The sequence below is a fragment of the Mugil cephalus genome, chromosome 10, assembly GCF_022458985.1.
Source record: "Mugil cephalus isolate CIBA_MC_2020 chromosome 10, CIBA_Mcephalus_1.1, whole genome shotgun sequence".
NCBI lineage: Eukaryota > Metazoa > Chordata > Actinopteri > Mugiliformes > Mugilidae > Mugil > Mugil cephalus.
This window is the reverse complement of record NC_061779.1, coordinates 17,398,432-17,423,652: the sequence shown is the minus strand read 5'-3', so window position 1 is coordinate 17,423,652 and position 25,221 is coordinate 17,398,432. Positions and strand designations below refer to the sequence as shown.

The window sequence follows — 25,221 nt, the reverse complement described above, 5'->3', positions numbered from 1 at the left end:
TATGTTGCTTCACACTGTATTTTTCCTCATGTCTTTTCATGGGAACATGCATCTGAATGCAACCCTGACATTTTGTGGGAATAATTGGGCTGTGCGTTCAGCCTTTTATTATTATTATTATTATTATTATTTTAATCGTTATTCGTTTTTACAGGGCGGTCTGTTGCAGTTTCTGTTGCACACGAGTGTTACATAACGTCCCCCAGCAGCGAGGCAGCACCCTTCATGAAGCGTTATCGGCTGCTCCTTCAACACTGCAGGTGACTCCGGCATAGAGAGACGGATGATAGGGAGGCTGTGTATCCGGCTGAAAACAAACACACAAAGAGAGATTGTTTTTTCGCTGCCTCTCAAGCCTCGCTGTCTTTATACGTTTCGTCAGTTCGCTGGATGTTGACGCAAGCCTTATCCAGAAGGTGTGTGTCACTGTTTGTGCGGACAGACGCGCATCGCGGGCTCCCTCTGCGTCTGCGCCCCTCCCCTCCCCTCCCTTACCGCCTGACTCGTAGCATCACCGGCAGCGGAGATGCTGTCATAAAGAATAAAAATTCCTGTTTGCCCATCCTGAGGGGGGCGTCGTGTTTTCTGAATGGTGATCGCGGTTATAATTCGTGAGTACGGGCCTGTGTCACCGGACGCGACGCTCCACACTGATAATAACGAGCCTCTTGTTGCCATTTCTGTTTGGGCTGCCGAGGATACGTGCGCATCATATGTTAAGAGCTGTAGCGGGGGTCGATGTGAATAATAGATTTCCATTTTTTTTTTCTCTCTCACTCGGAGGCTTTCCAAGGGCATCGCTGAGCAAAGTGCGGCGGAGATGTGCTCTAGCCCCTCTGACGGCTAGACGGAGCAAGTGAAGAGGTCAGCGTCTCTTCCAGCGCGTCGTTGAGTTCCCAGAGTTATCGGTCGCATCCAGGGTTGAGGCGCACCGCTCCAGACCATCGCTCGGCTCACCGCCTGCTTTTTAGGATGCGACGTCATGACTTGATCTGACAGATGTTGCTGTGTTGCAGCTGCACAGACAGAGCTCCGCTTCTTCCTGCTGTTTAACCGAACGAGAGAAGAGGAGGAAGAAGAAGAAGAAGAAGAAAAAGAAGAAAGCCCGTTCGTGTGCTAAATGTTCAGTCCTCGCTTCGTGCTCGGACAGATCGCAGCGTTCGTTTAGTCTTCGGGATTGCATAAGATGATACCTGGATCCGCCGCATCAATGCTACCGTCTGCAGAAGCTGCGAAACTGTACCAGACCAATTACGTCCGCAACTCCCGTGTCATCGGACTTCTGTGGGCCATCTTCACTATCCTGTTCGGCATCGTTAACGTGACCATCTTCTCGCAGCCCTATTGGATCGGGGATGGCATGGAAACGCCGCAGGTCGGCTATTTCGGCCTCTTCCATTATTGCGTCGGGGACGGAGTCTCCAGAGAGCTGGCCTGCCAAGGCAGCTTCACCGAGTTCTCCGCCATCCCCTCCAGTGCGTTCAAGGCCGCCTCCTTCTTCATCGGAATGTCTATGATGCTGGTCGTCACCTGCATCGGCTGCTTCAGTCTCTTCTTCCTCCTCAGCACCTCCACCGTGTACAAGATCTGCGGCTGGATGCAAGCAGCGTCAGGTAAGTGTCTTTTTTAGTGGGGACTTTATTGACACTGCTCTGTAAATAAACACGCAGGTAGCTCACGGAGAACTATGAAATAATACAGTTTTATCTACGCCCCTTCAAGGCCCACATGATTCACATTTTGTAAATAAAATTCAAGGTGGAGCTCAGGATTTTACAGTGTCTAAGCTCAGCTCCTGTTTATCCCGAATCTGTGTTTAATGAAATGTTAAGTTTCTAACCTCCAACGCCCTGGGATGGAGTGGGCATTGATTGATGAGCTGATTACGTAAATTAATTGGGAGCAGCGCAGAGAGCTGTCCATGGAGCTGAAGTGTTGCTGTGGACTTGACAGAATTTACAACTGTATTTACAGGCCCCCTTTTACAGTTAGTCACAGTCTGACCATAAGCCACAGGTGTAATCACACATGACACATTTATCACCTTATGTTTTTTCAGAGTGAATCTATGACACTGCTTGTATAAGCAAATCTCACTAGCACCTGAGGGGTGTATGTGTTTTTAAAATTTGCCCATCAGATTTTGAGGGATGGTAGGTTTAGCCCTGTGCTTCTGATTTTGGTGGGATATTTGGTTCTTTTATGTTAAATGGGTTTCAGATTTCAACAGCAGTAGAATCACCTGTCTCTTGTCATAATCTGTCAATAAACTTATGGAAACTACATTGATCAACCACAACATTAAAACCAGTGGCAGGTGAAGTGAATACCATCAACCATCTTGTGGCAATACAGTGTCCTGCTGGGAAACTTTTGGACCTGACATTCATGTGGATGTTACTTAGACATGTACCACCCACCTAGCAGCCATCCCCAGCAGGATGCAGACTGACACAGGCACACACACAGGCACACACACAGGCACACACACACACACACACACACACACACACACACACACACACACACACACACACACACACACACACACAAATGCTTTAGGAACAACTTAAAAAGCATGAGAAGGAAAGGTGTTGACCCGGCCTCCAGATTCACTCAATCCCAAACTGAAAGTATCTGTGGGATGATCCACAGAGACCCCTCCCCTCAACCAATAGGACCCAAATTCCCCCATTACCAACATCCTGTTACCAGACACCACAAGACACCCTCAGAAGGCCCGTGTCCATTCTCTGATGAGTCACAACTGCTTTGGGACACATTTAGCCAGGTGGTCATATTGTTATGCCTGATCGGTGAACTATCCTGCTAATAATCACAATAATAGCACAACAGGAACAATAATGCCACATGTAACCATCTCAAGTCTAATTTAAAGCACTGCACTATTCTGACCTACACAAAGAAACCCTGCACTCTGTAACGACACCACCCAAACACTAGTCTGCGCTGTCTTTTTTTTTTTCAGTTGGGTTAATTTTTGTTTCTACTTCCTGCTTCACTTTCGACAATGGCTGCTGAAATTTTCGCCAACGTTTCGTCCAACTTCCACCAACACGAGTCGCACAAATGTTTGTATCTCCAGACCTCATCAGTTAACCTTACCCATTTTTTATTGGTTCAGAACAATCAGTTTGAAAATCGTGGAGATAGAGAAGCAGCTGGAAAATACTAAAAAGGAAACACACTACTACCAAGCGAGGCAATTAGTTACAGTTATTGCAGTTATTGAGGTTCGCGTCAGCTACGGATCGAGACTCTGCGTAGATGTCTGCGTCAGTGCGGGATGTTAACATGTGGCAAACATCAGGGACAGAAACATGGTGGTAGCAAAACAATGAGTTGGTCAAACAAGAGTTTGAAAATGATAAAATGCTGAATTGATGTAGCCAGTGCTGTTGAAAATTTCTATGGGTGTATAATAATCACTTAAAATATGCACTTAACGCACCGTCTAATATGTAACAGAGCACCCCAATTCAACATGAGCAATCTTCATGCAGATTACTGCAGTCGTGCATTTCTGTGTATCAGACTTGGCACCGTGACTGTTGGCTGAAGTCATCCAGCGCGAGCGGAGGTCTCTGTCAACCGAAGAGTCCGTTGCCAAACATCGGTCCGCTCAGCTGTACCAGTGGTCGAAGTGGTCGGCTTCCTGTTTGCGACGGACACAAATGAGGGGGTTTATTTGGCGCGGGCCCAGCTCAGTGTGTTACGTGGGGCTGAACTAACGAAATAAGCCCGTCTAATGAGCAGACCGCTGGGCTTTGTGCTTCTGCAGCTAAGAGATGAAAGAGAGAGCCAAGAGGAGAGACCCTGACCACGGCAAGCTGGCGCAGGGATGCTTAATGAGCAGGCCTGTCTTCTTAGCACTGTCAAACTTTATTACACTTAGCTGAAGGTTAAACTCCCGCTGCCTTCTCTTAATAACTCAGTGGAAGACAGGCGGCCCACTGGCATCTCCTTACTGTCAGCTGATGGTCCGATAGCGAAGTTATCAATATGATGGTGATTAATGGCAGGCCAGAGTGACTGTGTATTGTGGGTATCTTTATTAGCCCCGTTCCCTTTTAGCCGCTATTTTTCGAGTCCAGATATTTCAGTAACACAACGCACTATCAATGTCAAATCTCCTGCCAATATAGCCCAGTTAAATAAAAAGTCATAGCTTGTTATCAGCCGTCCCTGCTGCTAGACCGGTCCAAGGACAGGAATGACACAGTCAGTATTCAGAGCACTGCTCTCTGCTCCCAGGCTTCAGCGACTGTCATTAAGGCTCTTTTTGTTTTCTCAATGTGAGTCGACATTTTATCTTTTTTTTTTTTTTCCCCTGCAGATTTATATTAGGTACTTTGCCTCATTGGGTAAAAGGACTATTCAGACACACAAACTGAATATCAAGGTCATATTGTACAGCAAGAGCCAACCGAGCGTACGTAATTTCAGTGACATAGCATGTGCCAGTTTTTCAGCTTTCGTAAATCCCCTTAGTCCGAGGTCACACGGCTGCAGATAAACACTTAACATATAAGAAATTCAGGCCGCTGCACACAGCTCCTCTCCAGTGAATCAGTGAGTGAGAGCACGCACGCATCTACAGCCCTCGCCTGCTGTGAAGCCCAGGTAAAAATGCTGAATATTTGACGAGGTAGAAAACCACAAGGACACATTAGAAATTTCAGAAATGTCTACCACAGCCAAACAAAGTTGAGTGCAGGAAGCGCTCCCACGTCCGCCCTGCCCTAGATGGACTTGTATCCGTCTTCTACTTTCCTCTCCGGAGCCATTTCTTTCTGAACATCTGCAGGAACTCAGCGCGTGCGGAAGTAAGAGCGCGTTTTTGTTTCCGCCAAATTGAAGACAGAAACATACACCACGGACACTTCCTTTACCATATCGTCTTTTACACAATTTCACACCCTTCTGTGCATCTCATCTCGTTTCACCGGCTCTTCTTAACTCTGAGCACTGTACAGAATGTGCTGTTCTTTTCCTCATCCACCCCTTTTCTGTCTTTTAACTGCACCTCTTCAGGGGTCTGCACACCAATTAACAAGGAATACTGTGAGGCCAACGATAATTACTTTGCTGTTTAATGTACTGTCTCTCTAATCCGTCGTGGCGGCCGATGATTTGATGGTGCGCTTTCTTCTCAAAAACAGATATGAGTCATGCATGTGAATAAGCAAGACATCAGCTTTGTAAAGTCAGCACAGCAAATATGCAGAGCGAGGGTGGCCTGTTTGGTATGATACAGACGGGGCTGCTTTCAGAGGGGCTGCAGATGCGTAGAGGTCAGATTTCTGTTTCTTCCGTCTTCTTGCTTATTTCAGTGTTAATTATTTAGTTCTGTTAGTACAACTCTCTGTGTGTGGGATGACCTGAAACAATTAAGAAAGAAAAGATTTGCTTTCGAATTCACAGGCAAGCAAAAATGTCTCAGTTGCCTTCAGGATCACCCTCTGCTTCTGCTTTGATGTGTTTGCCAGTTAATGATCCTGGAACAGTACAGTCGGGTAATAGTCACCTTGCATAAAAAAAGTTGGGGCCTTCTGCAGCATCTGCACATTTTCTCTCAATTTCTCAGAGGAATAGACATTTATTCTTGAGTTCATTTCATTTAGCTGCTTTGTTTTCCAGATCCCATGCTTGCTGGCTCACTGGAATAGAAGCTGTTTTTTCAGTTGTTTAGTCAAAACGTAGCCAAGAAAACGGCCATTTATACTTCTGTTAGTGACGAACAAATAAATCATTATTGTTTATCTTTCTGGACACCGTTTGAAGGCGTTCCGTGATTAGCCTTGTTCAGCTTCAGTCCGTACTCATGAACAGCTGAGTTTAGCATTTAGCGCCCACAAGGGGTTGCACGACAGATTTTTTTTAAAGTCAACTGATGAGGTGATGGAAGACAAGCTGACTAGTCGCTGGTGACGTCACTAATGAAAGACAGTAGAAAGTAACGATTTGCAACAATAAAATCTACATTCTTGACCTGAATACATGATGAGAACAGACAGCTTGTGTGCTACATACTGGGCTGCGGATGTGTAGACAACCAAATCGACCAGCAAATTGTTGATGAGCAGCCTCCTCCTTCTCTGTTACCTCAGGGTGTTTGGTAAAGTTGTTAATTGACTTCTTTCTAGAGGATGCGGACCGTTCCTCCGTTAGCATTAGCAGGTGTCTTTTCAGATGAGTGTGTATTGTAGTGGCACTTTTGTTGTATTTCTGGACTGCCTTTATGTACTGTATTTTGCATGTCTCATTAGAATGTGCTTGATCTTTAGTGAAGTATTTCCACACACTTGATGAACCTGTCAAGTGTGTGAGTTAGTTTGTTTTTCTCAGTTAACTAGCTAATTTTTTCAGTCACAGGTAAAGACATGCAACAAACAATGCCACTCTTGTGGAATGAGAGCAGGCCAGACTGAAGGCTGGAATCAGAAACCAGAACGCACCAGAGAGAGGTCCAGAGACTTGTGTTACTTTACATCATACAGCTCTTATGATCATATTTTTTAAACCCAATCTGCTCTCAAACCTCACGGTGCTTTTGCAGTTTAGCTTCTGGCATGTTCTGGATCTCGCTCAACTAATCTCATTGTGCAGTCTCGCGAGATTTGTCACACGAAACCAGTCTGAAGACCACAGCGAACTGGGAAATCGTTTTTTTAAACCCATTCCCACACAAGAGTTGTGGTGGTTCTCACTATGCATTCTTGTGGACTTGTTTCAATTCAAAGTATGCATCTGTAGGGTTCTTGCTCTGCCTGCTTTCTCAGGCACACATGAGAACTTGTGTGGATTTAGGACAGCTCGGTATTAGGGGCGTGCAAACCATCCAGTATTTATATTTGTTGGGGGAAAAAAACGTATCTGTATTCGAATAATTTTAAATGAATTTTTGAGTTACACTTCTAATTTAGAATATGCATGTGTAAAAATAAGTATTCTTTAATTAGCCATTATAATAATTATGGATATATATGCAGTATTGGTTGATACCTGCTGTCCCAAGTTGTCTAGATCTGTTTTCTTCAGAGTTGAACTTCCTATCTACCAGATATGAAAGTCAGAAGTTTGTAACCTTGCTATGGAGAAAACTACCGATGTTAGTGACAGTAGCAGATCACAAAGGAGACTGGCAGGCGTGAATGCACAAGGACGGGAACCTGAACACGTGAAACGGGTGTGGCTGTGTGGTGATTGCAAACAGAAGGAAAATGAGGAAATCGGGTGGGTGGAAATAGACTCAACATGAAGATGAACTTGGAACAGACAGGACCATCACATGAAACCTTTGAAGCTCCACGACGTAACAAGATAGAAACGGGGAGCTCAGATGACACTAAAGAGAGCAAGGAAATGACACGGGAGAGCAGCAAAGAGGTCTGGAGATAAACAGAAACACAAAGCAGGGACAGACGGCGGAGACGACAAATCTGATAACAGAGCTCAGAGAGGTCATGCTGATCTTTTAGGTCACCCCTCGGTTCCTCTCCATATATCATTATCTCCGCTTCTCGGTGGCCGTCTCTCAGTCTAATGGTGCTCTAGTTTTATGGAGAGGCTCGTTCTTTGTTTTGAAGGGAACATTAAAGTCTAGTTGAATGCAGGTGGAGATGGGCATGAGAGCAGCTGTCACGGAGCTGCACTTTTTCGCTGCAGTGGGAGCAGATCTGCTCCGGCTCTCCGGAGTTAATGCCGCGAATGAGCATTTTCTGTCTGGATACCTATCAGGCCTTTAAAAGCAGATTAGTGCCAGCTGACTGAGGCTGGTTCAGATGCTTTTGCCAGCTGCTTTTGGTTCGCTTGTGCACGCTTTAAACGGCATCGGTTTCGGTAGACATGTTAAATGCACATCCTTTGTATGTTAATACATCATCCTCCCTATCCGGAGCTTGATTGGCTTTCATTTGGCCACACTTCCTCAAGTTGCCAGAAACTAACAACACAAATGCGTATAAATGAACCACGCTGCCTTTAATTTGACCCGTTTAATATACTCCATAGATGGTTCCAAAGAAAAGCTTGAACATCGTACTGAATGTCAATGTAATGCGTTAACAGTTGCAGCTCGTCATTCGTCATGCATTCGCCTGCACGCTGCGTCTACTTTGCATTTGACTGAACCTGCATTATACCTGTTCCTCCGCTGTGTTTACCCTATAGGCTGGAGTCAACATTGTAATGCTCTGGGAGTTCCACTGAAATATTGTTTATCCATAGTTGGCTTTGTTGTGACACTGTAGAAAGTGCAAGTAAGACGGAGATGATGCAGTAAAGGAAGGTGCAGTGAGTTTTTAACAGTACGCAAATAGATTTCAGCTATTACCAGCACTATTTTTACTACAAATGTCATATGGTAATATAAAAACCTTCTAAAGTGTTACCCTGGAACATCCTGGCTGCAGCCCCTGGCAGGACGTTATCCAACCTCGTACCTTTTTATTATTTTACAGCGGGACTGTGACAGTTTGGGGACTGTCTTGAACGGCCACGAGAGAAAGAGAGGAGTCCTATTATCAGTTTGATATACCCAGTCACTCTCGCCGCTGCATCTACAGGACAGGGAGTCATTTCTGTCTACAGTACATCAAGTTAAATGCCCACTGGGGCAGATATGTGTAACAGACAGTGAAACAACAGGAGCAAGTACTGTCTGCTGTTACTGCAGCAAAGCGCATTAGTGCCGGTGACTGTTAAACAGCACTGCGAAGGAGTGAGAGAGTGTCAGAGGGTAAGAAAACCCGACTCAGAACGAGTTAAAAAAATAAAACTAACCAGAGAGATTTTATATGAACCTGCCGCAGCCTAAACATAAATCTTCAGTTGAGATCCGCCGTAGCAGTAAAGGGAAGAAATGCCAAGTGGTCTGGGATCATTTCAGAGCCAATCTGTATTCTCCCTGAGCCCTCAACCTTTTTTTTTTCTTTTTTCTTTTTCTGTCAAATAAACTGGATGCACATCGCTGCGGTGAGCACTAATCCACACATGACACATTTGGAGCAAACCTTAGGACAGCGAGAGGTGAAATAGGGACGAGCCTTAGAGCACTTTTATTTTTTTTTTAAAACTGCCCCTTTTTGTTTTTTTATTTTTCACCTGCTGCTCACTTTTTAAATACACAATGCATTACAAAACAGTCTTTTTCCTTTTTTTCCTTTTTTCCATTTTCCTCACGTCCACTCAGGTAATCTACTTTCAAATCACTACTCCATTACCACTCTTCTATCTTCCAATTTTTGTAATTAAGAAACACACACAGTCAGTTGAACCATCTAATTATAGCCAGCGGGAGGCAACGGGGAGCTATCATCCGTGCGACTCACAGCACCGCTGACGGTCAGGAGGTGAAGAAGATGAATGAAGTATATTGCGCTAATTGAACACGCAAGTGATTTACATGCGTGGAATGCGCGCGAGTTATTTTACTCAATAATTGCACACCAGCGGGAGGCGCGGCGAGAGACTCGTGGGTTTTTTCCAAATGCACATTTGTTGATTTAATGCTCATTCGTGAATGCAGAGCAGTTTGAGGAGCAGCCCAGAACTCATGCTGTCGCTCACCCAACCGCACAGATCAGCGCTGATTAATTAGCCAAACTTTGCGAGCTCGGGCGTAGCAGAGCGGAATGCAAAATCCAAATGTCAGCCGAGCTGTCGCCATGACGCCCGTGTGCTCCGTGTCCCTGTGGCCCCACGGGGTGTGGACCACGGATTTGACAGAGTTAATCCCTGTGATCTGGGAAGTGGCCTGGCTTGGGCCAGAACTCAGGCAGGGGGAGGCTGCTGATTTATTCCACGGGGTAGAGATGAGGTGTGAGACAGCAAGGACACTGTGACCCACAGGAAAAAAAAAATGCATATGTAACACACAGGTAATGCGCACAGACGTGGAAAGTGCATTTACAGCTGCTACTTACAAGGCACTTGAGCTTGAGTATTTCTATTGCATGCTGCTGTTTACATCACTAAGTAAATACAAGAGCTGTGATCACCGCTTTAAGGCCGGGGCTATCATGTGTTTATAGCACATTAAACAGTCCTGGATACAGAAGATAAAACTGCAGACACTAAATGAAGCGTTTAAATTTTACATCACCTTCCACTAATAATCCACTAATAGACTAATAAAGAAATAATAATCAATGAACAGCAACATATCCCACATTAACAGAGGTCAAATCATACAAACAAGTTATATTTGATACTGTGCATGGCTACCTTACATTATTCAAGTTAATTAATTGAATACATCCAGAATGACATATGCTACTGTTGATGGTTTGGAGGACATGTTTAGGAACAGTTTTAATGTATTTGTTTGTCTAAATGCTAGAATGTAATCCTACACCAGTACTGGGTGGAGCAGTCCCGGCCCGAACACTCCTGATGTTAACTGTCGACTGAGCACGGTCTTCATAAACCGCAGCCGTTTCCTTCCACCGTCCGTGAACTGGTGACTCAAAAGTCTCCTTTGATCCCCGGCGCCTTGACAGTCTTTATCCTCTGTGAAGGTACAGGGCGCATCTGGACCTGTTACATAAGCCCTCCACCCCGGCCCGACTCACGCTCCCGCTCTGCTTCACTGCGGTTTTTACGTTCCCCACCCCCTCCCCCCCCCCTCCCCACCTCCACGTCCTCACCTCTGCTTTTAACCTGACATGCATGTCACTGTATTACGGAGGCGCGCCCCTCGCTCCTTCGTCCGCTCGTGTTATCGCTTGTGCGCAGCCAATTCGTGTCATGGCACAGTGTCCTTCCCGCTGTACAGCGTGTACAGCCTCCTGCGAGGCATTTGCAGCATGCTCTCATCTCGAATACCAACTTCAATCAATTTGTAATAATGAAGCGCCGGCTGAATGGTCCGTGTGGACATTCTGAGCCAGAGAACACGCTCTGAATGAACACACACTATCTGGCCGAAGAAGGCGCGAGTAAATTAAGCCTTTAAAACGCCAAAGGATTTATGAGCCAGATTTAAAATATATAAAATTGTCCGAAAATAACTTGAACCAACTTTATGAATTTGTGAGTAGCTTGTAGAAAGCAGTCCCTCTTTAACTGTGTGATAGACTAAATCTTTTGGAGCATCAGCATGTTGGTGGAGAAAGAGGCCTCCTTTTCATATTCCTGTTGGAGTCCGTTTTTGTTTTTTTTGTTTTTTAAATTCATACACCAGGCCTGTTCCAAAGCTGTCGTCAAAGGGATATTTTGAAAGATCTCCTTCTCGTGGAGTTGTATTCCCTGCAGTTTAAGTCAGAGCGCTCCCCACAGCCTACAGGTACACTGTAATATGCAGTGTGCTCTTGTGGGACGATCATTTGCAGCATTACAAGGCTGTTAAAAAGTTTTTTTTTCTTTCTTTCTTGCAAGACTCGTCCCGGCACAGAAGAGAGACCTCTTTCCCCTCCTGATCCCTTGAGCTGAATTGATAGGTGAGCTGTGGGCATAATGTGGCCGTTGTGCAGAGAACTGCTGAAGATGTTGACTGAGTGGAATACAGAGGAGCTGGAGGCTCCTTGCTCGCCTCTAGCTACCGTCGCGTTTTGCCAGCAGCTGAAGCAGAAATAGATTTGGACTGCGGACAGCTCATCTCGATCGGCATGTTTCTCATCTTCCAGGGGGAGATTGTCGGTGTCAGTTTTTAAAAGTTTCGCTCTTGCTCCACTTTCCACTATATCCCTGACATTTTGGAAACGTGTCTTTTGGAGAAAACTTCTACACCCTTTAATTAGTTTACGTAAATTTAGATATTGTAAATTACCTGTTTCTACAGTCGTAACAGGAGCTATAATAGCACTCTCCTTCCATGTATAACCCTCTTTCTTTCCATCTCCTCCTTATAAACATGGACTATGGACCAGAGTTATGCGGTGACACATTTTCACACCCCATACATCCCCCTATACATCACACACTCTTAATTGCCCCATTTATCTGGATGTAATTATAGCATATCATTGTCATGGTTTTAGGCCATCTTTCTAAGGCGCTCATTCTCTGATGTTTGGAGCCAGACAGAAGTCTTAATTGTGAAGAGGGAGTTAATGCCGCCTAAAGTACACTTTATCAGAGGCTTGACTGTCCATGGGAACGGTTGGATTAATCAGTCTCCCTCATTATCTGACTACAAAGAGCACAGAGTTGGAGTGTGAAGGTGAAGCTGGAGCCATATTTTCTAAAGCTGTGAATTTTTACAGAACAGATCATCTATCACATGAAGATCAAAGCATATCTAACATTGAGCATCTTGTAACGATTCAATGTTCTGCTGGGAAACCTTTGGAAATGGCGTCCGTGTGGATGTTATTTAGACATGTCCTACCCACCTAGACCAGACCAGACACCCCCACCCCATAGCAATGACACTCCTTAGAGCCTCCCCAGCAGGATGCAGCCTGACACAGACACACACACACACACAAAACTGTTTAGGAACAACTCAAAAACACGAAAAAAGCACGAACTGTTGACCTGGCCTCCAAATTCACCACAGGACGCCCTCAGGAGGCCTATGTCCGTTCTCTGATGAGTCACAGCTATTTCAGACACACAAGGGAGACCTACACAGTATTAGGAAGGTGGACATAATGCTATGCATGGCCGGTGTAGATGTGCAGATTGGAAATACAGTTTCGATTTCCTTTACAAAAATCAGTTACGCTTAAATTCATTGTTCCACAGGATAATATGTTACAATCCCTTGAGCCAAGATCCCAGGCAAAACACATTTAGAAGCCCAGTTCACCTGAAAACCGAACAGCAGGCTAGCAGCCAGCTACTAACCAGCAGCCAACAAGAAGACACCAGCTAACTAGCCTAGCCAGCGGCAGTAGGTAGGCAGGAGGCCGCTCATCATTGGGGTTTCAGATGGCCACCTCCCTTCACCGACGTTTCCTTAAATTAGGCCCACGACACCTCAAGAAGGTTTGACAGTGAGTTCCAGCGTCCTGGAGTCACCCCCACTCCATGTTGCCACCACACAACTGTGTGACTCTCAACCACAGAGACGTTAGCTTAGCCCTTTTTACTGCTATTCAACAAAATACACAATTGTGTCTGTCGGGTGTCCGAGCTACCTATTTCCCCAGGAAGATCCTGGTTCTGGTCGGAGATGAGGGTCGAGTGAGGATGTAGAAATAAGGAATTCAGAAGAGAGATGTGAGCACACACTTAGACTGGTGTGAAGGAAATACCTACACCTTTTGGATTTTTTTTTTTTTTTTAAAGAGAAAACAAATGTAAAGTGGACAAATGTGTGGAGGCTGTTATTAGACGAGTAAACTGAAGTGGGCGGTTCAAGACTACAGCTCCCTGACAAGTGTCTCGCTCTTTGCCTGGAGCTCAATGCTGAGAACAGCAATGCAGGTAACAAGCATCTGGCATACACCACATCGTATGTCGGGCTATTGGATCACATTACCAGCCAATAATAAACAAACACATACTTGTACTTGCTGTACTTGTTGGTTTTGCAATTGTGTTACAATTCACTGTTACTGCCATGCATTTTAAAAAAGGAACATTAATAGAATAGATGGAAGCCTTTGAACTAGTAAGACTCAACCCACATTCAGGTCATCATTTCACTTGTGGGAGTGTATTAAGGATTACATTAAAGCAGTCTTACCTATGCATATTCATTGGATGCCCCATTGGGATAAACACTGCAAGCCGTTCCCTTAACTCTTGTGCTGCATGCTGACCTTAAATGTTGCTGTGCCAACCACAGGCTCAATCGCCACGGAGGCCGTCAACGTGTCATAAGGAGACGAAACAAACGATGCTCGCTACAGTGTTGCTCATGATCGTTATAGACTGCAACGTCTTTGCGCAAGTGCGATTGCGCATGAGCGGTGTAGTACAGTTTAAGATGTGTTTGCATAATTGAGTCTGTCATAGACATTGAAACGAGAAGAGAAAAATGCAACACGCAAAGGAGTGTGGCGGTTAAATAACGTGAATCCCTTTTCATGGCATCTTAGATGTGCCCCAGATGTGTTCACATCCACCCAGCTCCATCAATCGCATGCAGCTGCAGTGACACCAAAAATAGATTACAGAGGCAGATACAGAAACCTAATGAAGCCGCTGCATTACGTGGTCACACTGCACCTCAACTTACTTGACACTAATTATTTGAGACACAGGGCTTCTTTCAGTTTCGGTGGGATTTACCAGCTTCTTTGGAAAACTGAGCCAATGTGCTTCTGACAAATCTACCGATATCATGCCGTTCCCCGACCATCTGCTGGTCTGCCCTTAGACTTTCCTGTAGCGCTGTTTGCACCTAAATCTGCCCTATCTGGAGTCTCTTACGTAAGCTGCCGTCAGCCAGCCAGCGTTTCTCTGGCCAGTTTTCCACTTACATGATCCCAGTGTTCCCAGGAAAAGAGAGAGAAACAAAAAAAGACTAAGGTGTGCTTTTGTGTGGAAAAGGCAGAATCGAGTAAAGGCCGAGAATAGCTGTGCCGAGGGGCTCCAGCATATGGTAGCCAGCGCTCGTGACGTTAGCGCGGCGCTGGGTACTTGCTGGCGGCCACACACGGGACCGGAGAATGGCACAGGCTACAGTCTCTCACCACTTCCCCCTCTCTCTCTGTGCGTCTCTGCCTCGCCCCATCTCATAATCTGTCTCTCTGCCTCTCCCCCCTCCCTGCTCTCCAGAGGGAGCAGGGAAGGAGTTGAGTGAAAGGTAAAGCTGAAAGTGTAGGCTTATCCCGTCAGTTAATGTCTCGTCTTAGCTCGGACCGACAGCTGCATTCTGGCAGGTGTGCGGCTATTTATGTAGCGTTGATCTGGGCCACACCATTTGTTACTGCAGCATGAAGTTCTGTTTCGGTGCACTGTGAGCCGGTGCAGCCGGCAGATGCACGGGGATAATGAGGTGCTTGCTGCAAGCACTTTATTTTATATGCCACAATATATGATACATAAGCAGAATTTAAGGGTTTAAAAAATGGCTTTAGCGCGACAGTGTGGTGCAGTTGCATCCTGATTAATTTGCCCATACCTGCACAATTTACCAATTTAAAATGATGATCAACAAAATTTCCATACTGCAGAGGCTGGGACAAGAATTTTAGTTTAACTTAAAACATTAAAATGAAGGGTGATTCATTTTATGTGGATCAACTAACGGAAGTTGAGATTTTGTGACAGTGATCATTATTTACCTTTTGGATAAATTCACTGTAAGGAATGGCATCTTCACCTGGGGGGGTGGTTTTCTGGCAGGGCTCATCAGACATAGATGAAGAGAAGACATAAAGATAAAATGCAACACTAAGCCCTCCACAATCCCAGGTCTTATATACCTGAAGCCCCTCCTACAGGAGCAAACCATATATGTGTATTAATTAAACCACAAAGCTAATATTTCTACTCAATAACAATAAAATGTACAAATATTATTATTACTCAGATTTCCTCACACACAGAAACAAGAACAACCAGGATAGTTTCAAACTGGATTTTATGAAAACTGTGGGAAAACTCCCCTCTGTTTTTTACCCCAACATGGTACGATCAGATAACCTCCTCCTATAAAAACACTTGGAATCTTCCACATCCACTTTTGACAGTGTTGACTGTGTTTAGTGGAGCACATTATAAAAAAAAAGGAATAAAATTGGAAAAGGGGTATAAACGAATTTGGGAGTGTGGCCTCATTGTGTATTTATTTCACAAGGCGGTAAGTAGGTATAGTTCACAGTATAAAATACAAACTAAATTAAGTAAAATACAGAGATGATTGAGGCCAGGTTAGCATGCTAAAACCATGTGCTCTGCTGTAATTGTTAGCTTGTCTTAGGTGGATCCATATGTGACAATTTCAGAACGGTGCACATTTATAACTACAACTCACTCTGCCAGGTTGATGTAATAAAAGAACAGAATCTGAATTTTGGCCAATGTGCAACCCACATTTGATGATGCCGCACGACACTTGTCATTAGCCTTCCTCTCGGTCGTCTTCTGGTTTAGGTCAAATCACATCAGCGATAGTTGACTGGCCTGCGTAATGGTCCTGTGACACTTATGTGTTTTAGGCACATAATAAATTTTTCAATAGTCACAGAGCAGAACTTGTGGCTCCCTCTTTGGGCAGTGACAGTTATTACATAAACACAATTGTGTGCTTATGGTGTACGTCTACAGTTTTCTCTTGTTTTAGGAAGCCAATCCTTTTTAGACTGTTGTCCTCCTTCATTTTTGTGCTCTCTGTTTGAATCAAAGCGCTGTCACGGGTGATGTATTCAGAGTGACCATATGTGCACGAAAGCATTCTTAAATGCACACTCACAATATCATTAAAGTTTTCTTAAATGCCTCTGAAAGTGTAAAACTCTGAAGTAGGACATGTATTTTCTTCCGTTGTGGTGCACCCGAATGCACAGGGAAAACCAAACAAACTAAAATCTCATTACGTAAGTTGTGCTGTGCTGGATGGGCCTGCTCAGTTGTGTTATGTGGTTATGGATTAGTTGACTTCTGTTACGTTGTATGGAGGAGACATGTGCTCCTCCTCTTACCACAAGCTGTTTTCTGGAAACGAGAGTGGCATATGTGGCACCCTCTGTTGGTTTAATCCCAGCCAGTACATCCCTCAGAGGCTGGCTTTGCAGGCAATAGTGACTGTGACAGATATTTTTACTGCCCGTGTATCTCTTGTTCTTGTTTGGTTTGCTTCCCCCTGATGCATTTGTTTTTCCCTTCACCCTCCATCTTCTTTCCTTTCTCTCTTACCATCCCCTATCTGAGCCTCCTGCCTCATCTCATGAGCCTCGGTGTAATATTCATGTTTGTGCTGAATCGAGCCAAATGCTAGCGGGAGAAGCCCAGAAGGATGTGCAGACGTTTATACATTACCTTTCTAATAATGTACCATGAGGGACAGAAGAGAAAGGTGTGTATGGGCTCACTGAATATCCAACATGGCTTGGTGAAAATGTTATGTATATAACATAAATAATTCATAATGTAATACAGCCACGCATGCATTGCTGTTGATGATTACCTGCTCCCCAAATCTCCAGTGGAGGAGCAACCAAGACAACACAGCAGCCTCCTTCTTAGGTCACTAGATATTGTGGATATTTCATTTTCTTCAGTCCCATCAAAATTTGTTCTAATATCTTGATATTTTTCTGTTTGTTGTGTGTTTTTTTTTTATATATGACATCAAACCCAGGCTAAATGTGTCTTTTGCCTTCTCCATGGAATATCAACGAATAAAGGAAGGTGTTGAACGTGTTAGGGTCGTTGCAGTCTCGGATTTAAATATTGGCAGGGCCTGCTCTCCAGCCTCAGTGGCCACCAACCGCTACCACTTTTCTTAGAAGACGGTCGTGAAGATTTTATTTTATGTGACACAGGGAGAAGTGCTTCCCTCTCTGCATTTTTCTCACTGGCCCTAACGCAAGCGATGCCTCACGACAGTCACTTGAGAGATGAATCATGCACCAGACTGTAGAGGTGCATTTGTCAGACAGTGCTGGTGGTGGAACATAAAGCACCCAGACACGATAAGTCTTAGCGAGGTCCTATCACAGGGCTGTCAGTGTTGATTCACCTGTGCTGACCGGAGACCTCAAGAAGCGCAAACTCTATTCATTCTTAAAACCACGGCTGTAGTACAACTCTAATATTACTGCTACAGTATAGGCCTATGATACTGATTTGTTTGCGAGTGGTATGTTTTAATTCTGCGCATAAGAACAGGGAAAAGGCTAAAACAGTAACTTAATGCAGTATTTCTGGTTGCCCGGCTGAGTTCCAACAAATATCTGAGTCTTTGCTCTCTGAACCACTGGCTGCATGTGAATTTACTATGACAGTTAGCCTGGGGAGGCAGAAGAAGAGTCAGCGTGATACTCTGTGCTCTGTTAGGTACGCATGTTGTCTGTTTAGCTCTGTAATTTCCACCACAACAAAATGCAACAACCTTGAAACCTTTCTCCCGCTGAAATGTCTCTTGGCAACCACTGATATATTTCTTGTTAAACCAGATAACAAACTGGTGCTGTGTACATGAGGGCAACAAGGGTGCATATTCTTCTCTGGTGTTGCTAACCTAAAGCAGCTTCAAATGAAGGGGATGGTACAGAAGCTGACACATACATTTCTATTTAAAGGCTGGACACATACAAGCAACTCGCCCTAATATTGCACGTTATGTGGATAACATGTTCAAAAGCCTGAACCCAGTACACGCACAGACAGCATTCACCATTTAAGGTTTGGGGCATAAAGATGTGGGGAGTCTGGTTTATTATTAATGTGCATTGCGCACGGGATAAGTGTGCAGTCAGCTTCTTTTTCCAGGTCTTCTGCTGCAGCACCACCTCAGAGGAACCTCATTCAAATTGAGGATTTTATGCTTTGAGGGTGGAAGGAAAACTTAGAAAGAAGTGCATGCACTCTTGATTTTTTCTACTGGAGCATTACCTCAGAGAAGAATTTCCTTTTAAAGTTAAGATGAGAGAAAGCCAAATTTAAGATGAGAGAGTTTTGAGCCTTTGGGCAAAAACTGACAGTGAGTCGCTGCAAGTTAATATCATCGCACAGAGGGTGAGAAGGATGGGTAGTTCATACATGTTTGTGGGCAAAACACAGAAACTACACAAGGGCAAGTTAATCCTGAGCAGCTTTACAGCATCTCGTTAAATTGTTATGCAGACGACACACAACTTTTAGGCAGTCTCAAGTAAATGAAAGATTGGATGGTCTTACATTTTCTAAATATCAAAGAGACTAAATCAGGTCATGATATTTGGACCCCAGCTCCCTGCTGCCATATATGAAATTGGAAAAATCCATTCAGTTTCTTCCGTTTGATGCCCTTAACTAGAGAAAAGTGTGTTTTTGTCTCATCTTATTTTGACTATTGTAAAGCTCTGTGTGCTGGTATGAGCCTGGCTTCTCTCTTTTAACAACAACACATGGAGAAGTGGAACTCCCAACCCTCAGCCATGGTCATGAACTTTGGGTAGTGACAGAAAGAATGACACCTCGGATGCAAGTTGACAACACTATAATCATCTTAGGGGGTTCTGGCCTCCGCTTTAGGGATGGAGTGAGGAGCTCTGAGAACTGGTGTGTTGCTTTGTGTTGAAAGGAGCCAGTTGAGGTGGTTTGCCTCCTGGGTAACTCCTGGTGTAGGTTTACCCAGGGAGGAGAGACCCTGGAGAAGACTCAGAATCCACTGGAATGGACGTATAAGGAAGAACTGGAATACTTTATCTGGAATTCTCTGCTTAGCTTGTTTTCACCTGGTCAATGGATGGATGAACTCAAGCCAGAACCCTTTTCCCCACATATTGCCGTCCCTTCATTGGGTCCCAGTACATTTTAGGTTCAATTTTAAGATTTTAGTGTTTGCATACATACATATGTCTCTGATCTTACATGTCCTATTCAGGTCAAGCAGAACCAGAAACCACCTGTTTTTCCATCCTGTCTTAAAGCGCCATTCACTCTCATATAATCAGAGCAGGTACCGCCCTCCGAATCTCTCTCAGCTGTTGTGACTGCAGGTGTGGTGGTTTGCTGCTCTTCTGTCGGCACATATTGTGTCTAGACACTTACCGGCCGCCTGAGGGGGAGAAAGAAAATCAATGTGACGAATGCAATAAACGCATGAACACAGAGACCAAACTCTCCAGGGAGGAGAAAATAAGGGTAGAAACTCTTAAAGCGCTCGAAAAGATCATTCGTCTTCTTTGCCCCTCGTTCCCCCACAAAATGTCATTATCCCTGGCCTCATTTGTTTGCGCTGCCCTTTTCCCCAAACTTATTTTAGTCCTGACTTTTCTTCCTCCTCCCTGTCTTCATTTGAACTGATTGTCCCTCCCTCTTTACCCCACTAGGTGTCTGTCTGGTGCTGGGCTGCATGATCTATCCTGACGGCTGGGACAGCGACGAGGTCCGGCGGATGTGCGGAGAGCAGACCGATAAATACAGCCTGGGGGCCTGCTCGATGCGCTGGGCGTACATCTTGGCTATCATGGGCATCCTGGACGCCCTCATCCTCTCCTTCCTGGCTTTCGTCCTTGGGAACCGGCAGGACGGACTCATGACTGAGGAGCTGCTGGCCGAGAGCAAGGGTGAGAATTTCGTATCTAACCTAATAAAATGTGACATCATATTGATCCCCCTCGGGAACGGCACCACGCTGAAAGCAAGGACCAGCTTCAGAACAATATCTTACAATGTGCTTGGCAGCATGTGAGCAAATGGGTTCTCTTAGTGAAAACATAGTCTTTAACCCCTCGACAAGCTTTCTTAACACATTCATTTTTTAAAATTAAGGTGAAAATAAGTCTCCGCACCTAGATGTTCCTAGAATAGTTTGTAGTAATTTTAAGTTCCAAATATCAACCATTAATGTGGAATTGATCCGTTTCTTTGGCCTACCAGACAGATTGTTCCTAAAGGGCACTCTCAGTGCACTTTGTGTTATATTAGCCTGTCAAAAGCACACACTTAGAGTAAATGAGAATATTTTTAAAGCCTGCCTCGCGAATAGCCTCTTGATATATCACAAGAACATGTGACTTTCACCGGGCCCAAAATAGAAAGTGCGCGCTCATTAAGGAACCGATAAAACATAAACTAGTCTGGCGAATGCTGTAGCTGAGATAGCTGAATCTATAAACGGCTCTCGTATTTATGAGCAACGAAAGCCAAAGTTTTGAACTAATGAGATTTTGATACAGCCTCGGTGCTAAATTTGGAAATCCTCAAATGCGCAAACTGAAATGCATTTTAATCAAGGGAGCGGAGTGAGTCGTCTTTCAGATAATTAGCTGATGATAAATCAAGCGTGTGCACTGATTTTTACCCCTTAATGAGCACCCACATTGGACAAATAAGATGAAATGCGTCGTGTTCTTGATTTCTTTTGATGAAGCTTGTGATTACAGTCTCTCCTGGAAAACTTTACACATAATCTCTGGGTTGTGTGCTTTCAAATAGTGTATATTCTGTCATTGTTTAGTGAGGATTCAGTTCATCGCCACTGCACCATGGCCGTACAATAATTCAAAGACCGTAGAAATATCCGGCAGAATGCCTACCGCCATATAACTTCACATTTCTACCATGCATACTGCATGTAATTCTGTGTCCCTATCACAGCTCTGAACAGAGAGGCACTGTGAAAGGACCTTGATGTAGGTGTGCCTCCCAGTGGGAAATGGGATTAGCATGTCCATGCCCTGTAGTCTGTAATGAAACTAGACAGGCATGGACAACCAACGAACTGCTAAAGAGGAGTGACGAGAAAGAATGAGTTGGAACGGGCAAATAAAGAAAGCAAAGACATGTTCAAGGGCAAAGGAGACTGACTGATGATTCCACCGACTTGTTTCCTTCTAAAGGAACAAATGCATATGTGACACTGTCAGGAGACATCATAATAATATGTGGATGCAGCAGGTACTATTAAAATAACTTATTCAGTTTTTTTATTGACTATTTTCAAGTTAAAAAAAAATGTGCATACTGTAAGATTTACACACAGTAATAGAAGCAAAAAGTTGAATCGGATTAACAGTTTACTAGTCTCACCTCACTGCTCATCCTTACAATGCACCAGTCCTTAGTTCAGGGCTCTGGAGGATTTATGAATAATTCATAAAACCTGCTCAATAGACTTCAACTAATCAGCTCATTCTTTGCTGCCATCTACTGGTGTGTGTGTGTGTGTGTGTGTGCAATGCAACCAGATATGGAAATCTGGTCATGTGTCATCATGGGACTAACTGTTTTACATATTTTCTCCTTTTTTTGTAGAGGGAGGAAACGCCTAACCAAATCTTTAGGTAAGTAAGTAAGGACAAACATCTTACTTTTACAAATCTTGATCTCACAATGCACAGTAAAGTTAAGTATTCCGTGTAGAAGCCAAATATATGATGTGGTTGTTCCTTAATATGGTGGTCGTTTCCACTGTTTGCAGCATAAACGTGTGAATTCAATTCATTTTTCAGAGCAAAAACCATTCAGGCTTTTCCTAATGGTGGAAAAAATTACTTGGATCCTGTAGTTTAATCAAATCGGGTGTTATCCCTAATTCATCCACTAGGAGTCGCTTTTTTAAGTAATAGTTACAGACATAGCACATCACAAAACAGCTATGTCCAGTAATGCGCCAAATTGCACTTGCTTTTTTTTAAGAAATTCCAGATTGTTCATAAAGTGTTTTGTCAAGGATAGTTTATTAAATTTAAACTTTTCATAATGTACTTTTAATGACTGGGCTGCATGTGGCCCCTGAACTAAAATGAGTTTGACCCCATTCGTTAAAAGAAACAAACAAAAACACATAAAAGGATCCAGTTCAGGCTAAAACACAAATTTATGTGACATATAAAATAAGACAGACATAAACATATAGCCCCTATGTACAAGTAAATACTTGGAAGAATATGTATGTACAGTATACAGTATATATGTAGGTTTACAAAAATGCAACAGTCCACGTGAATACAGAAGCTTTTTTAATAAATACAGTAGAATAAGGCCACCTATGATATGCAATTGAATGGACTATGTCAGTTTTGTGCTTTATAATATTTCATTATTATTATTATTATGGGGAAAGATAGTTTGTGATATCCACATCTACTATTCTGTGCATGCAGCCACAAAGAGATCAGGATAAAGCACCTGTGCACACAGTTTTTAAAACCTCAACAAGATTTAATAGAAATAGCATCAAATTTGATTAGCTAATTATATCAAGCAAAACACGTCAGCCGTGTTACACAATTTCACGAGACGTTGCTAATAAAATATCAGGTTAGCTTAAGAACAGCGCTAAAACTACTTTATTTCCACCGGTTCCTTCAGCACATACAGATGCAGTCTGTTTCTGTCTCACAGGTTCCTGAACCCCCATGTGTCTGTTTCCACAAAGTACCAGTACCCTCAACATCAGCTCACCAGAGGGAGACAGTCCAGGTCTATGGGGAAGAGAGAGGAATATTACTGAACCAGCCAGCCTGCCTGTCACACCGACCTGCCACAAAAAAAAAAAAAAAAATTTTAAAAATCCAGCTCAACCTACCTTTGAAGCTCATCCGCCCTGCTCGCAGTCCTTACATCATCCCCAGCACTTAGATGGAGCCCTATGCACTTTTATCCCAGTGTGTCTACAGAGCTAATCCTTGCACAACATTGCATAGACCATGGCAGGGGCAGAGACTGTTATTCTGATGTGAAAAAATACGGACTACCTACCTGAGAAGACACAGGGTTGATATTGTACACTTTCAGCGCGAGCACATACAACACACACACGCACGCACACATACACGCACACACACACACTCTTACACCGAAAACATTACCAACTTCTGTAATTACAAGTATTAAGCTATGTTAACACTTATCTGTGTGTGTCACTGTCAGAATGCGTATCATGTTTTATTTGTGAAAAGAAGAAACATCTCTCTATCAGATAATATGGGGTTGATGTAAAATCTACTGTGCTTAAGTTCGACAACAAAAGGAAAGTTTTCATTTCTTCTCTTGCTCATATACCCCGTGGTTCCCCTTAATTTAGTAGGAAAAAAAAATATATAAATATATATATTTAAGACCGTTTTATAAAAAATACTATTGTCCAAAAAAAAAAAGACTTGTATTACAAAGTATGTACAGTGAATATTTAAGATGTTCTAGGAATTTTAACTGAATCAATTAAAACACCCGGCTATCTAACTTTGCACAGCGCTTCGGTTTGAGGAGAAATCTCATATTTTATAGTACGTGTATCTACACTGTGATTGTCTGACTACTGCAGGACTCTTAGCTACTGTGTGAGTGGGAATCTGGGTGCGTGCGAATGAGACGCGTGCAGCAGTTTGTCGGGCTAGTGAACCAATATCCGGGCTCTCACACTCAATTGGCCTGTTGTATAGCTACGTCTGTGTGTCTTTGTCTCCGGCTCTGTCCTTCTGTTGAACTCTCTTTGTTTTGTTGGGACATACAGGGTAACACGACGGAGGATAATGGAGGATTGACCGGTTGTGATGGCGAATTAGTAAGGCCTGTCCCTGCCTCACTTGTGGAAATGTTTCTGTGTAAATAGATAACCTGTAGATATTAATTAGCAGTTGTGGAGAGGGTGGTTAACCTACACCAGTTAAAGAGATTCCATTAAGAATATATGAACACTTAATAAAGGTTTTCACTGTTAAATGCTGTTGTCATCTTTTCTGTCTAAGTCTAAAGTTTTTTTATTTTTGCTTTCAAAGGATAAAACGTTGAATCAAGTAAAATGTTTGAGATTAAGGAGGGTATTCAGTCCAAAGACACACATGTTAGGTTCATAGGAAGTTACGATAATGCAGGAGGGGACGGTAGCTATAAAAGGACAGAAATTATGTCAAGTTGAGTAGTCGAATCTCTCAGATTCATGTAGCCAGGTGGAAAATAATATTCCCTATTCCCAAAAACAGTTGGTCAGAGTCCACAGCAAATCCCATCAGTCGTATCCATGAGTGAATACCGAGTCAGATAAGAGCCAGAGTCAGCTTATTCCACACAGTTTAGCCATTTTTAACGACTTCACATTCTCCTAAACACTTAATTTGTCAATTTTAAAGAGCTCCAACACTAATAGTACTCACGCAGATGGTGGACGAAGTAATGAGATGCTTTATCAATACAGCTATATAAACACATTCCATTATAAGTTAAAGTACAGTAGTAATACAGGGAAATCAAGCTATAGTAGTAAAAAGTAAAAATACCACTTCTGTCCGTCTGATTGAGCTATTATTACATGTAAGATCATTACATCGTTAATAATGTAGTAGTGTGTAAGCTGCTGCAGGTGGAGCTAGTTTGACCCACTTTATATACAGCGACACCAGAGATGATTCATGAGAGAGCAAAGAAGAAAAAATTAATAGATTTTTTTCTTAAAATCATTTGAACATTTATTGCATTGAAACTATGGATCTACATGCTGCTTTATGTCGGAAGATCAGAACCTAAAAATGTTGGAAGCCGCTAGTTCATTCTTTAACATTCTTTAACCGTCTGTTAAAGGCTTGTCATTGACATCTTAAAAGTAGTAAAAGCTTTCAAATAAATGTAGTCGACTGGACGTGTGCATTTGAGAAAATAAGTAGGTGTGATTCTGCATTAACATATTAAATGAAAGAAATAATATTTAAG

The 25,221-nt window shown here is 43.4% G+C and overlaps 1 protein-coding gene across 1 annotated transcript; it reads left to right on the top strand.

Annotated features, from left to right (window-relative positions):
* The first annotated feature begins 481 nt into the window (after positions 1-481).
* Positions 482-24,237, top strand: LOC125015202 (LHFPL tetraspan subfamily member 3 protein-like). Its single transcript, XM_047596900.1, has 4 exons — positions 482-1,613; positions 19,899-20,135; positions 21,826-21,854; positions 22,918-24,237. The coding sequence occupies exons 1-3, from the start codon at positions 1,187-1,189 to the stop codon at positions 21,840-21,842; spliced, it is 681 nt and encodes a 226-aa protein (XP_047452856.1). The 5' UTR covers positions 482-1,186; the 3' UTR covers positions 21,843-21,854; positions 22,918-24,237.
* Positions 24,238-25,221: the final 984 nt, after the last annotated feature.